The sequence below is a fragment of the Fukomys damarensis genome, unplaced genomic scaffold (genome assembly GCF_012274545.1).
Source record: "Fukomys damarensis isolate Sample0158 unplaced genomic scaffold, DMR_v1.0_HiC HiC_scaffold_11, whole genome shotgun sequence".
Taxonomy (NCBI): domain Eukaryota; kingdom Metazoa; phylum Chordata; class Mammalia; order Rodentia; family Bathyergidae; genus Fukomys; species Fukomys damarensis.
The window spans coordinates 37,055,831-37,071,290 of record NW_022900923.1 but is presented as its reverse complement, the minus strand read 5'-3'; the positions used below and the strand labels follow the sequence as shown (position 1 = coordinate 37,071,290).

The window sequence follows — 15,460 nt, the reverse complement described above, 5'->3', positions numbered from 1 at the left end:
AGAGGATTTCAAATCCAAATTACCTTTCAGATTTTTAAAAAATCCTTTTGACTTAATAAAAGTTTAAAACAACAAGAGCTGGGCATTCAAGATAAAGAGACCTCCCCAAAAGAGTTCAGTTAAAACTTTGGATGCCATTAGAGTCTAGGAATTAAGACATTCTTCTTGTGAAGTGTCCTGATTGCTGGAGGGAACCATGTAACTGGAGCTAGTTTGCTTGTCAAATGCACCAGGACACCAGCACAAGGCTGTCTTTTTACGTCTCAGTGTAAATCCCTGTTTGTCTGGGAACATATAGACAGAATGCTATCCTTTGGTGCGTTAGTGACAGCATCTTTGTGACATTGTTTACAAAGAATTGTTTTAATGAGTTATATATTTCATAAAACAGTAATTTAGCATACAATACGTACCTAGCTATATGAATAATCCTACCTTGCAAACACTGTCTCCAGGACAACCTTGGATCACGTTGACAAGAACTGGATGGTGAGATGCATTGTTTGTTGAATCTGGGAAGAATTCCAGTTTCTGGCTGTTAAACCTTACATCTTGGATACAGCCTTTGAAGGACCCACCATTAACTTCGGCCTGTTGCCTGTTAGGCAGGCCACCAATGTTGATGACATCTCCCTTTTGGATTTTCCACATAGAAGCAGAAATCAATCCTAGCATTTGTGAAGACTGATACAGTTCAATTTTACTTGGCTTGATTTTCAGAGATATTAAGTGGACATTTCCATCATTTAGAACCAATTTTACTAGGAATTTTGGAGCACCCGGAGTCAGCAATGCTAATCTGCCACACTCTAGCCAGACACGAATGTAGTGATAAGTGCTGTTTTCCAAAGATAGAAGGAAGCCTGACGGTCTCTGTGTTCGCACAAACATGGAGAGGCTGAAGTTCTGTCCGTAATTCTCTTCCACCTTAAAGACAGCATATCTGGTAGAGTCGTCTTGGCCAAATCTGCCTGCCATGTACTCTTCCGTGTTGAAATTGGGAGGAAATAATAAAAGAAACATCTTAAGCCTCAAAAGTAAGAAGGGACAGAACATGAACATTTTACAGACATACGCTCATGCGTTTTCAAGCTCAGGATAGAATGATTCAATATAATAACAATTTGGCCTCATTTTTCTGAGCTTCTGAGTTAAACTAACTGCATTTTGGTTTATACTTTATGGTTGAGGTTCATTAAGCAAAAACCAAAATATTTCTTTACTGATAAACTAAAGAACTTCCCCCTCACTGCCATAAAATACTGGACCTTATATGGTGAAATGTCAGACACCTGATAACGCAATGTCCTAGAAGAAATTTTAGGGCAAGAGTATTTCAGGTACCATCTGCAGGCTGGCTCTTTCAGGAAGTCCTGTGTGCCATTTGGAAGACGTGAAGCCGATGTGTCATGAAAGCCAAGGATTTTTGGTAAAGGACAGAAATTCAGAATGAGAGTAGGAAATCATCCTCAGAGATGAAGCCCTCATAATAAAAGATATGGCACTGAATAAAGGGAGAAGAGGACTCTTTTGTGGTCCGAGTTGGGAAGGAGGAGAGGCACTGTAGAGAGAGAAACAGGGAGAAAACAATCTACTGAACCCATCCAGCATTTCCTGTGGTCAGAAGAGTCAGGATTATATGGCTGTGGCAATAGTATCCATGGGCATCATCTCCAAAGGACTCCTGCGATGTGAAAAAATGTCATTTGACATAATATTTGGTGATATAGTGGGAATAAATATTCTCACCTTAGGAAGTTTATGCTGTATTCGAGTAAAGGAAAGACACACCAGACAAAGAAGCAAACTATATAGTATGCAAGGTGGTAACACTTGGCATAAGACAAATTAGAAAGAGAAAGCAAATAGGAAGATTAAGAGGTGGAGTTGTAATTTTAAATGGAGTAGTCAGGAAAGAACTGACTCAGAAAATGACATTTGTGCAAAAACCAAAGAAAATAGGGACAGAACTGTAGTAATTCAAGTGACAAATGATGATGACTTAGTACAGTGGTCGTGTGGGGTGGTGAGATGTGATCAGGTTCTCAAAATAGTTTGAAGGTAGCGCCAGTAGGATTTTCTAGAACAAACAAGATATTTTGGCCCAAACACCTAGACACCTTGAAGAGGTGAGGATTTGTAGAGATGAAGAAGAAAAGTACAGGGACACACTGGGCATGGGCGGGAGTTCATATTAGTTTGAGACGCCTTAGAAGATATCCTTGTGGGGGTGACTAATTGCTAGTTGACACAGAGGTTCAGGGAAGATGTTCTGAGTTGATAACTTGGGAATTTTCAGTGCATGTAAGGGACTTCAAGCGACAAGACTAAGATTATGAGAACGAATATAAAGACAGAACAGAAGAGGTACAACACCATACAGTTGGAAGCAAAGGAGATGGAGGGGCAGCCAGGAAGACAAGAGGAGAACCCTGAGACAGGAATGGCCCAGAAGCATAAGGGGGAAAGAGTTCTCAGGGGAATAAGGTGTTCAACTCTGTGAACAGTTACTGAGTGGCCAGGAAAGAAAGGGCCGAGAGTTGACCGTTAAATTTTGCAACCTAGGGATCATCAATGAACTTGGCAAGATCATGTCTTAAAAAGATTGTCATCTTCAGGTCTTCACATCTCAGTCATAATCAGAAATCCTATTCTTTTACACTTAAATGTCATCACATGGTCCAGCTGAAACGTGGGCACAAGGTAAGACATATTTTCGTTTAGCTGAACTATGGTGAAACTTGCTTGGGCAACCTGAAGTCCCCCCTTCATAAACAGCCTCGTTTGTCAGAACTCTTGACTTGACTTCCAACAGGAACATTGCATATTGAATCTTCATTTCAAGACCACCTGCTTTAGGCAAGTACAGGTAGTTTTCAAAGTGTACTGTTAGATAAAACAGCACCTTGGAAAAGGTTAACATTTTTGAATACACCGCAGTACTTTCATATGAGATAAAATGCTTAATAAGAAAATTTGGCTCTTGAAGCCCTTGAGGTTTGAGGATGTCCACAGAATCAACCTCCGGGAGAGGAAGCCCTGCCGGTCATCATACGATGCCTGCAGCATCACTCTGTGGCTCCAGATTAAAAGGCAGAACACAGAACTTTTTTCTCTGTTCCTTGAAATCCCGACTCTCTGGTAATCCTAATCTTGGGAAATCACAAGCAGGTGGTAGTCAGAGTGTGTGATGTGCTACCTGACTTTAGAAACACCCGAAGCCACAGCGGACTCAGCCGTGGCCCTGGAAGGAATGCTCCTCAGACATGCCAGTGACAGGTCCCAAAGATGAGTAGCATAGAAAGTGAAAAACAATTTCGACAAGTTTTAATGGTTGATGGAATACGAGACGAAATTTAATGAGAATAAATAAAAGACACTTAGATCTAAATGTGCCGCATGGACACAGGGTGGGAGAAACAATATTCTGCCACATCATGGGTGAAAATGACTCACAGTAAAGCAACCGCATGATAGGACTGCCAGAAAATCGGGGTAATATTAAGCTGCAAAGCAGAGGCACACTGTATAGAATAAGAGAGGTTATGATCCAGTGTCACTCTTTATCACCAAGGACACCCAGACAGCATATTTTAGAAAGAAGACAGATAAGCAACTGTATTCCAAAGCCAGCAAGCAGGTACGGAAGGGTCTGAAGACTGCCTTGTGGGAACAGCAGAAGCCGCGGGGGTGTGTAGCGTGATAGAAGTGAAGGCTTGCCTAGAACAAGACACTCCTTTTCAAACACATAAATATTCTCAAGAAGAAATGTTAGAATTTATAAGAACATCTTCAAGAATTAAAATATGGTAAATGAGAAAGAGATCATATAAATCATATTTCATTTAAATATATGAGAGGAACTATTTGGTATTTTTTTCCCCAGGATAGACTGAGTTCTGTGTTCACGAAGATCTCTAAGCAGAGGTTTGGACACTACAGTAGGCAGGTACAGTAGTGTAAAAAGTTCAATCACAGAATGAAGCGTCTTCTATATAAAATTCCCAAAGCCTGGGTGTAAAACAGAAGGTAAAGCATATGTAGGTTGCTTTCATAAGCCAAACATTTTTTCAGAGTGTAAAAGGTAGATGAGAAATCTGAATAATTATCTCAGAAACTTCACGTTTCTGTATGCAGTCAACACAAGACACTCTGAGATAACCTCACAGACAGTTCTGTGGGTAGTTCTTAGGGAAACCTTTCCCAGAACTGTCCTGCTTGAGAGCCTGGGCGATTTTAACAGGTCAAGTTCAAAATACTGGAAATCCCTGCATCTTTTGTGTTTAATCAACTAACTAAATGTCCAATCCTGCTTTACTTGTTCCTTGCAGTATGTACCATGATCGGGAAACACTGTGCCCAAATCATGATTTGGGTGAAGTTTGTCTTTGCGTTTTTTAGAACATCTCCTCCCTCTTGAATATACCTGTGCAGAAACAGTGGCTCCAAGTTCTCATTACTGCACTGCAGCATGCTTTATAGTGGGAACAGACTCCAGGAAAACATTCTTCGTAGATAACAGCCAATGCAGAATATTTTGGTTTCATGACCAAGAAGTGATATGAAAAATGGAACTGCTCTTAAATTTATCCGAAGAATTTTCAGAAAGAAAAGATTTTACAAAACTCACTCTCTATAATTTCTTAAAGCCAAACATTCTTGGGGGGGGTTAAATAGTTTCAAATTATATAGGGGTACTGGAGGCAGTAAGGAAGTGTAACCAATTCAAGAACTTGGTTTTAAAAGTTCACAATTTTCCAAGTTGGGTAAAATAAACTAAAGAAAACCAGAGCACACTTGGCTGGCATCTCTTGAACATATTTACTGGGACAGTTAGTATCACCGTGGTCAGTATTAACCTCATGGGTCACTGCATCTGGAAGCCAGTCAAAATAAGTCAGCATCTGTTTGTTATTTTGTATATGTAGTAAAAATATTGCCTTGGGTCAATTAAATTTTTCTTCAAAAAGTGAACCACTGCCTCAGCACAATTTCCCCTTTTCTCCTTTAAAAAAAAAAAATCACAAAACAACTTGCCATTCCATTTAAAATATTGCATAGAGTGAGTAGATGTCATACTTCATTGTCAAACAGGTCCATGATTTGTAATGAATATTGTGGTCAGGGAGAAACTCGTGAATAGTTTCTAATAATTCTTAGCCATTTGAGCATGGAGTAGGGTATGGGCTAAGACTGGTTTTAATTTTACTTTATATAAAGCAGAGAAGACTATTTACCAGATGTTGTCCTACTTCAAGTTGTTCTGAAATCTTGGAGTAAATTAGAGCTGAACTTCAAAGCAGTCAATTATAATAACCTCTCAGGTTTTTTTCAATGTGTGACAATAATAATAACAATAATAATAATAATAATACGAGTAGATATTGATCACTATCAGCAGCTATCTTTGCAATGATGTTCAAAATAAAAGACTCTGAAATACATTTCAAAGTATGACTTGCTAGAGAAATCAGATCAATTCATTTATGGCATTTACAGAGTTTCACTTTCTTTTATTTTTCTTGAGACATCTATTTGTTTTCCCCAGGCAGTCCCGGAGATGATGCCTTTGAATAAAATTGGTGGTTTGTAAATTTATAAACTGCTGATTTTGGGACAAGGATTAATTGCATAGAAAAGAGAGCAAAGACGTGAATATTTACCAAGAATCTACAAGTACAGATACTCTGCTAGTATGTGGCACTGACTAGTTTAGTCTGTAGCAGCCCTTTTTTGTCTAAAAGATTCTCCTTTAAAAAAAAGATTTACAATAAATCTCTGATATGTAACACATGGTAAAATTTCTAAGAGCATGTTGTCAACACCAAGATGAAAATCAATTTGGACAGGGGCTATCTGCTGTTTTTATTTGTTTTTTTTTTTTTTACTTCTGAGTTTCACTCAGATGTCCTATGAACTCACTCAAAGTTAATACACAACACTTCCTTTCTTTTCTTTCCTCACTAGTGAACAAATAGCAGCATAAATCGCACGGGGACATTATGTTTCATAACAGAAAGAAGCAGGCTGTCTGTCTTTGTGTTGCTCCGCCCAGAGGCACAGCCCTCCTGGGAGCTCAGCTTTCTCTCACCTCTCAGACAGGTGGGGCCTGCGTACGGCCTGTAGCAGTCACACCGGTAGCCAAGCCACAAGTTGATGCAGCGTCCTCTATTTTGACAAGGTTGACTTTCACACCAATCCTTTCTCATGCAGCCTGCCTTGATATTTAATGACACATTGGATGAAATGTTCTCCAGGGTAACATGATTTGAATCAAATTTAATGTCTTGGAGACAGCCTAAAAATGAAGGTGTGAATGCTATATCATAGATGCTAAGTGTAACATCACCTCCGGTCATTTCCGATGGTAAAACCACCCAAAAAAGAGTTCTGAAAAGCACATATGGATCGATAGCTTTCAAATGGAGAAGGAGCTCTAATGATGCATTTCTCCTTACAGGAGTTGTCCATTAAAGAAAGGGTCACAGCCTCTGCAAATATCACCTCCACCGAGTGCCACTCCCCATGGCTGGTGCTGTGAGAAATGTTCAGAAGCACCTTTGACCGATTACGATCTTGAATTGATAAGTGAATGTGGCCTCTTAAGAGCTCCAGCTTTGCAAACGTGTCTCTGTCACCCCGGAAAAGTAGAAGTGCCATGGACTGAACAGTCTGAAACTTGAAGGCAGTGCTACAAACTGAGCCGTGGCTTGAATGCAAGCCACTTGTGACCCACAGGAAGCCACTGCCCTCGAATGAAAGTGTGGTGAGAGTTTCACATAGTGACCCAGTATAGCCAGGCGGACACAGGCAGCTGAATCCATGTTGGCCGTTTTGGAAGTGAGGGATGCAAATTCCATTATTTAGACATTGGTGATGTGTGCAGCCCAAGAGAACCTCAGAACAGTCTTGGCCTCCATAATATGTTCTAGAAATGTTATCAAATGAGCAATGACAAGTGTAATTTCCAGGCAAGTTCTCACAGGTACCGCCATTTTGGCAAGGCTTTAAGAAACATTCATTGATGTCTTCTTCACAATGAATCCCTGTTAAGTAAGGAACAATAAGTGAAAATCATGCATATTCAGATCATAAATAGAAACCACACAATTTTATGTGTTATCTTCCAGAAGCACAGAGTTGGCTTAGGACTGTAATGGAATATATTTCTTGAGGAAAACCAAAATCAATTGTATCATTGCATCCATGTTGCACAGAGAAGAGCAGTCACAGCAGACTTTGAATTCATCCACTAGAAATACTGTTAATTACAGTGAGTGGTTCAATCTAACATTGCCAAACACGCCTTACACTAAATGTCATAAAAATGGAAAGAAGAAACTTTTCTCCTAGCAATGCTCCTAGATACAAATGATTACATAACTGTGGACTTTTGTTATCCTGCTATTTCACTCTATTCTATTACAGAGTGGTACTTTTGCCTTCTGTTTTGTACTTTTCCATAATTCCAAAACCAAAGTTTTCCAGGTATAAATTCAACATTTCTTACCATATACAGGTTTTAAGGTGACAGGAAGACCCCAGTTCCCTCTTCTCCAGACAATTCCAGATAAAATCAGATCAAATCTCACAACAAATTCCTGCTTCTAATTTTGACTTCACACTTTAATTTTTTCTTCCCTAATTCATAGTCAAAGAAAGATATCTAAAAGAGAATTATTAGAATTTATTTCATCAGGGCCAGAGATGTACCTAAGGGGCACCACACCTGCCTGCCTGGCAAGCTCGTGGTCCTGAGTTCGATCCCCAGTACCAAAATAAAACAAAAAAACAAAAACAAAGAATTTATTTCATCAAACAATGAGCAGAAATACCAGAGATATAATACTATAAGAGAGATGGTAAATTCAAATGAATAAATAGTAAAAAAATTTTCTAATATGTGGAACAGTGTGTTTTCCCCAACATCTTTATCTACACTATTATCCTTGCACTCACCATAGTATCTGAAGTTTGAAGGCAGATATTCTGAGTTCTTTTTCCCAGAAGAAATTGAAGTTTAGAAAGTTCAAAATCTAACTTGCCAAGCGCTTGTACGATGTGATCCTAAACAAATTAAATTTTAAAAATCCAGTGCAACACTGTTCTTTTAACTGATAACTTAGTCCATTCTTGTTTGTTTGTTTATTTTTGGTACTGGGGATCGAACTTGGGACCTTTCGCTTGCAAGGCAGGCAACAGCACCACTGACCTAAATCCCCAGCCCTCTTGTTTATTGTTTTACTAGTTCGTGTGTCTTATTTTTCCCACTGAACTCTGGGGGCAAATGTATGTTTTTAAAAATTTAGTCAAAACACTTGTGTTAGGTTTCTCTTGTGTTAAAATACTTGAGAATAACTCAGAGGAGGGAAGGTCTATTTTGTCTCACAGTTTCAGAGGCTGAGTCCAGGGTTTTCTGACTCCATTGCATTTAGACCCATGATAAGATAGAAGCTGCTTATCTCATGAGAACCAGGAAATGGGCATAAAGGGAAAGATCCAGGGAGGAAGGGACTGGGGCCAAATGTAGTCCCCATAATCACAACCGCATAATCTGCTCCGTTCATTTCAGCCCCACTCTGCTTCCATCACCTTCTAACACTGCCGTGAAACTCTGGTCTCATCTCTTGGGAAGATACGATGATGAAGTTAGAGCCTTCATGATCCAACCACTTAAAGCCCAACCTCTGAACACGTGGGTTTGAGTGGCACGTTTTAGTTCTAAACCATAGCAAGGATCCTATCCCGACAGTGTTATGTGATCTTGAGCAGGTTGACTTTCTGTTTCTCAAGTTCCTCATCTATAAAACGGGGTCAATACTAGTATTTATATCACAAGTCTTTTAAAAAGATTAAGTGAATTAAATCATGTACTATGCTCATCACATTAGTATATAGTAAATTCTCTGTAAGTTTCTGCCATTACTAAGAATAACAACCAAAAGAATTACCCCATATTGAAAAAATTTGAATAGTGCTGTGGTCATTGAAAGAGTCAATCTAGAAAGTGCAGACATAGGTAGCCCATAAACTGGATAATTTTGTTTATCAAAATATTTATATAGACAGCATAATAGTCTAGAATCTCATTAGATTGTGAGGTCCATGTGAGAAGGAAAAAATGTCCATTTTATTCATTAATATATTTGATACTTGCTTAGTGCTTGCTCATATTTGGCATTTGGTAATTAATTTTTTAAATGAATGATGATTTTTCTAACATAATAAATATTTTATAATTCCTATAGTTTGATCTGACAAGCACTCTTATTGTGTATGTCCTCAGATCCATTTAATCAGGGTTAATCTTTCACTGTGCACCTCCATTAATGTGACACATACTTCGACCCTCGGTTGGATCCTATTGTACTGATATCTTCCGATATGAAAGCTACTTTGATACAACCTTTGTTAATTCAAACTTAAGTTCTGTGCAAGTAGCGAAGTTACTATAATCCTCTCCAGTGTCTCCCATAGTGTCTGTACAGCTCTAGTTTTAAAACAGTTGACAAATAGAAGGGATAGAACTGAAGTGAATTATTCTGTTACTTACTCACCCTTAGAGAGAGCTTACATGAAAATCACAGGTACAGCTTAATTTTAAAGGAACGTTTCATTTAAATGAAATGCAAGTTTCTTTTAACTGACTTCGTGAAGAGCTTAAACTTTTTATTAGAAGATATTTTGCTTTAATTTTTATAGGATTTTGAAAACAAAAAATAATCAATCATTGTTTAATTAAGAGGAATACTGAACAGCTCATAAGTTATAGTCAAAGGGACTCTAGTTAGCATAATTAATGGAGTGGAGATTTTTTTTCCTCTCTGGATAAAATCTCCAGAAGACTGTATGAATTTTATAATTATTGTTAGATAATAGATTCATAATAAATTTTGAAAAACTCACAATAATTAAAATAGCCAGTCACAAAAATATGTCTGAGTGCGATTTAAAACTAAATAAATTCTCTTTCTTTGTCTGCTAGGCCAACGTTAAGCTGTCTAGAGGGGAAGACTTGGCAGGCCTCTGCCCTTGTTTCCCGTTTGTCCACACTTTTACTCCATACTCACTTGCAAGTGATCTGGATCCCAGAAAACTAGAGTCTGTGGAGAAGTGACGAAGAAAGAGCTTTGGGAAGCTGTGGCCTGCCTGGTGATGCTCCATGTCCTCTGAGTCTGGAAGGCCTTTACGGTTGATTTTTCTAAGTTACCTGGAGCCTCTAGAGAAGACTTACTCCAGGGACCTGTAAGGCAGACCGCCTGCTCCCACTTTCCCTGCTCCTTCAGCCACAGCCACTGGTTTGTTGGCGTTTACTTTTCTTCACCTACTGTCTCCGTCAGCCCTCCCTCATCCGACACAGGCCGGCTGGAAGTTCCCTTTTACACGGACCACTGACTGCTGCCTCCCCCTCCGCCTTGGATTATGAACCACAGTCTTTCATCTTTAGATTCCTCAAGGAATCTAAGTTAATGATTCTCTCCTCATCCTAAGTTTAGATGACACTGAAACTGTCCTTGCACCCACTGTCACTCTGCTTGGAGCTGAAATGCAGCTTTCGGCTGGAAACATGAGGGAGCTGTACAACTTGTAACACAGCAGGGTTTCTTTCCAGAGAAAACTCTTTATACACCCAATGCTTCCACTGCCTCTCCAGGAACTTCACATACCTTCGAGATAAAGATACACGTTTCAAAGCCGGAGACCTATTATCTGCGTTTATTGTTACATTCTGCATCATGTCTCTTATAACTTGCTTTGGTTCCTGACAGCAAAAACACCTTGGCCCTTTAGTTGGAAGTTCAATTCACCATTTTCTCAAATTTACAAAATACCTACCCTATGTTTGACCCTCACAGGGTATAACAGGAGATACAAAGGAGGAACAGAACTGGTCTCAAAATGGTTACAATATAGTGGAATAACGAAGTGCATATTTATGAAATACATTGTAAACAGTAGACTCCCAATTGGTGTAGAAAAGATTTTAGAGTAAAAATAGAAAATGTTTAGAAATTAGGGAAAAGACTTTGAGAAAAAAGTACTGATAAATCTTTAGCTATGAAAGCTCAGTCTGAAAACCTAAGTCAATAAACAAATACCGATTACGCATAAAGTTCTGTGTATAACGTGGAGTAACAACTCGTCTCTGGCGTCAGGGAATTTAAAGAAGCAAGACACATTTGTGAAAGATTAAATGACAGTGTAAATTAAGGCAGTACTGAAGAAGTATCACCACGCATTACAGAGTGGGTCTGAGTGAACCGTGTGGCAACACTAGGCAAGGGACTCTGCCTTCTCTCTTCAGGCTGGCTTGGGAAAGTTTTATGGAGATGCAATTTAATGTGTTTCAGTGTGAATCAGAAGGACAAAAGCATTGCTGTATGTACAAATAAGCGAATAAACGAAACGCTCCTCAATGGAAAACTTAGGGCATTTAGAGGTGATGATGAATCATGAGGTTGGCATGGAGGATTTATGTAGGAAAATCAAGTCAGAAAGGTTACATGCAGGCAATTTGGAGGTCTGGGAACTTACAAAGTTTTATTGTTTTATTTTTATGTGTTTACTACTTTATTTTCTGACAGTGGGGAATACTGGGCTCCTTGTTGAACAGAAGACCAATATGGTTTCTCATAAAGAGCAGTCCCGCAGGGAAATATAATAGAGTGAAGTAAAAAGGAACTACGGACAGGAAGACATGCCAGGCAGCTATTAAAATCTTCCACACATAAGCTTATTTGGACCTAAAATAGGATGTGTATTTCCTTTCAGTTATAGTTAGTCAAAATACAAATGCACGTGGTAGCGATTCCTATTAAACATCTCCATGGTAAAGTAAAGCAGGGAGTTTTATTTGACAAACCTAGTAAAGGTTCCTAAAAGTGGGAAACCAGATCAAAACTTCTTTCATTAGTTATATGATTGGTCGGGAAAAGAAAAAAGATCTTCTGTCAATCAAAATAAAAATATTAGGCAATATTTATAAGATTATTGGTGCATTCTCTGTTCTTACTTTGGTATTTTAGTTGACTACATATTGTTTATATATAAGTGCATATAGTATAGGGTAGACAAGTAAATGTTGCTATTTCTATTTATTTCAAGTCAATTTAAGAATTATTTCTTTATATTTCTAAAATTGTTTTAGCTGAAACAGCTTGTAATTCTATGGTAATATTGTATTTAAAAATAACCTTGTTAGTGAAAATTTGTGCTCTTTTGTATACCTCATATATTAATCAGAATAAATTATGTCAGTGGGTAAAAAGAATATGAACTTTACAGTTAAATGTAAATGCCATTGATTATGAAAGTGACTTCTGGCATAATCTTCACATTATTGAAGTCATAGAAAATGAAATATCTGGAAGAATGTTATTTCTACAAAGACATACAAAGATGATATAAAAACCAAGGTTCAATGTACAAACACAGTCACTCTTCCTTATTGAAAACTTGTACCTCTCATATGATCATAATACCACATGAAAACATTATACATTAGTAGCTAACTAAACATCCTAACACTCAAAAGACCAGGCCGATTATCTTATATAAGCAATAACAAAGAACAAGAACAGTTTACCTACGAGCATCACCATTACAACATGAAAACAATGTATTCCGGCTCCAAACATGTTTCTGGCAAAAAATAAAACAAAAAAACCCAAGCTCCTAGGTCGACAGACCCAGTTTCCGATGTACCATTTCCAAAAGTCTGGGCTTGGTTTTCAGTCTCTCTCTGTTCCTCTGGGCTAGCGAGCCTCTGACCCATCCCTCCACACTGCTTGGCGGGGCTTAGCCTAAGACTCAAATGTGCCACTTACCAGGCAGACGCCTTGTATTCTTAGCTCCAATCCCCGCTTAACACGTGCTGATTGCTAATACGATCACAACCCTGGACGTGGGCAATGTTACTTTGGAATATGAGTTCTGAGGAATCTAAATACAGATTGTCACTTTGGGCAGCTTTCATTATGAAAAATTAGGTTTTGATTTTACTTTTGTTCACAATGAAAATACGGTTGCTTTTTTGTTTTAATTTTTTTGTGTGTTGCTTTTGAAGAGCCGTTAAGAAATTCACAGAAATGTCAAATCTATTGACTTATGCAGGGAGAGGAAAGGAGATTTTTAAAAATTAGAAATAAAGAGTAGGAGATTCCATTAACTGAGTCAGCCTTCTGTGGCTCCAACGAGCTGCATGTACAGATTCAACCAACTTCGGATCCAAAATATTTGTTGAGAAATTGTATCAGAAATGAACGGGTACAGATTTTCTTCCTGTCATGCATTATTCTGCCAACTGTCCAGTGTAACAGCCATGTACATAATGTTTCTATGGTATAGGTCCTGTAAGCATCCCAGAGGTGATTTAAACAACGCAGAAGGGTGTACACCCTTGACGTAAATGACCCGAGCATTTGTGTACTTCGGTATCGCCTTAGGTCCTGGATCCAGATCTGCCGAAGGCCGAGGGACGACTGCACTTCTGTAGCAGTCTCAGACTTCACTTCCAATAACCGTGTTCTACTCCTCTGAAATCCACTGCCATTTAATTTGATGGAGCAGAATAATTTAAATATGTTTGATGTTTGAGAAATACTTAAGAGTGATTAGTGACGTTTTCATTTAACTTTTCCTGAAAGGAGAGACCGGAAGACTTGTGGAGATTGTATGTAGGTAGCTCCAGCAGAGAAGTCACTAAGGCCACCAGAATGTGCTAGTAAAAATAAATAAGCAGACCAACAAATAAATTAAAATTCTGGGTTTAAATATGGAGGTTGTCAAATTGACTGTTTTCTCAGGGCCTACTTTGTTATTTCGTATTTTTAGACGTGACTAAAATAAGCTTGACCATAAAATATCTCAACTTGCAGTGGAATGGAATCAACAAAGGAAAGTGAGTATTTTTGGCCAGGAGAAATGACAGCTGAGAGCTGGGCAGTGAACGTGAGTGACGGTACTGATACTGAGGCCGAAATGTGTGCAAGGCCTTGATTATAGTAAGGCTCTGCCTCCGTGGCCATTTAATCACATCAGTAAGTGATGGAAAGTGTATCACTAGCTTCATTTCACAGGTGATGACGTGAACCAGCTTGTGGTCCGTACCTAAAGCGCTTAACACCTGAGATGAGCCTTTTTTCTCTACAGTGTGGTACCTTGGAGCCAAATAATATGATGCACTGGCATAAAATAGTACAAAAACATAGCCACTTAGGATATTTCAAAAAGGAGCAAAAACCAACCTCTAAACAGTACAGGACAGTAATCAGTATATAAGTCACCAACATACAACATTGTCTACCACATTTTTATCCAAAAATATAAAAAAAGTGAAATATATTTTAATGAGAGGTGATTAAAGTAAAACTGTTTTTTTTTTCATAAGACTTAAACATGTGGTAGGTCCGAAGCTCTTTTATTTAGATTTTCACTATCCTTAATGATACCAGAAAAACATGGAGTCAGCGACTTGTTTGATATAATAAGAATTTATTTTTATGTACAACATAAAACTTGGGATTATTTCTGGTATCCATCATTTTGTTCCTTTGGTCCTTTATCATCACACTAGTTTGAAATTATGATACAGAGATAAATACACAAATTCTGTAGACCTGATATTTGGTCAAAACCATTTTATAGCCCAGATTTAAGAAAATACTGAACCCAGAGAAAGGTTTTATTCAGTCCATTGTTTGGAAAAATATTCTGACATCTTCAAATGAAAGAGCTTTGTGTTTCAGTTCTACGTATCCCTTGATTTTACACTTCAAAAGTCACACTGACACTGTGGGTATTGGTGAGTGATTTTTTTTTTTAGTTATTTTATGGACTAATGCATAAGAAAGCTCAGCATTGCACATGCTCACTGTTGTTGATGTTACTTTGAAAAGTAATTTCAGAGAAACTCAACCCAGTTCAACCAGAACTATTCTAATTGGCTTTGATCAGTAAATCATCAGAAACGGCTCTGCTCTTGCTTAGTTCTTTTTTCCCTCCTCCTGTCAAAAATGAATGATTAAACACTCAAGTTATGGTGAATTACAAAAACCTGCTTTGTATTGGGTTGGATGTGTTGCTATTTCAAGTAATGTTTGCTTTCTTTCTGTTATAGTAAGAATTGGCTTTACATTCTTTAGTAGTGCTGGTTGTCATTTCGCACAAATTTATTAATATTTTCATTCTGCACAGCTACAAAATAATGTCAAAGGCCAGGTAAATTACTGGTCTGGTAAGGCCTGCCTGACATTCAAGGCCCTCTACAATCTGGATTTTATTTATTTCCCAGCATTACTTTTCCACTTTCCCCTCCATCAATGGTCTGTATTAAAACATATTTAAGTAGAATAAAAATTAAAACACAGTCAGTTTTTCCTCTCTCCCCACTTCTTCAAAAGTCCAAGTTTCCTTCCAGGGCTCAGCTCAATTAGTTCTTACCCTGACGAGAAGGTTTCCC

The 15,460-nt window shown here is 38.2% G+C and overlaps 1 protein-coding gene across 1 annotated transcript in view; it reads right to left on the bottom strand.

The window, feature by feature from the left end:
- The window catches only part of Crb1 (crumbs cell polarity complex component 1), a 143,132-nt gene that overhangs the window by 50,582 nt on the left and 77,090 nt on the right, over positions 1–15,460 (bottom strand). Inside the window, 3 exon segments of the mRNA XM_010635413.3 lie at positions 436–983; positions 6,092–6,371; positions 6,373–7,050. Of these exon segments, the coding sequence (XP_010633715.1) occupies positions 436–983; positions 6,092–6,371; positions 6,373–7,050 (1,506 nt within the window).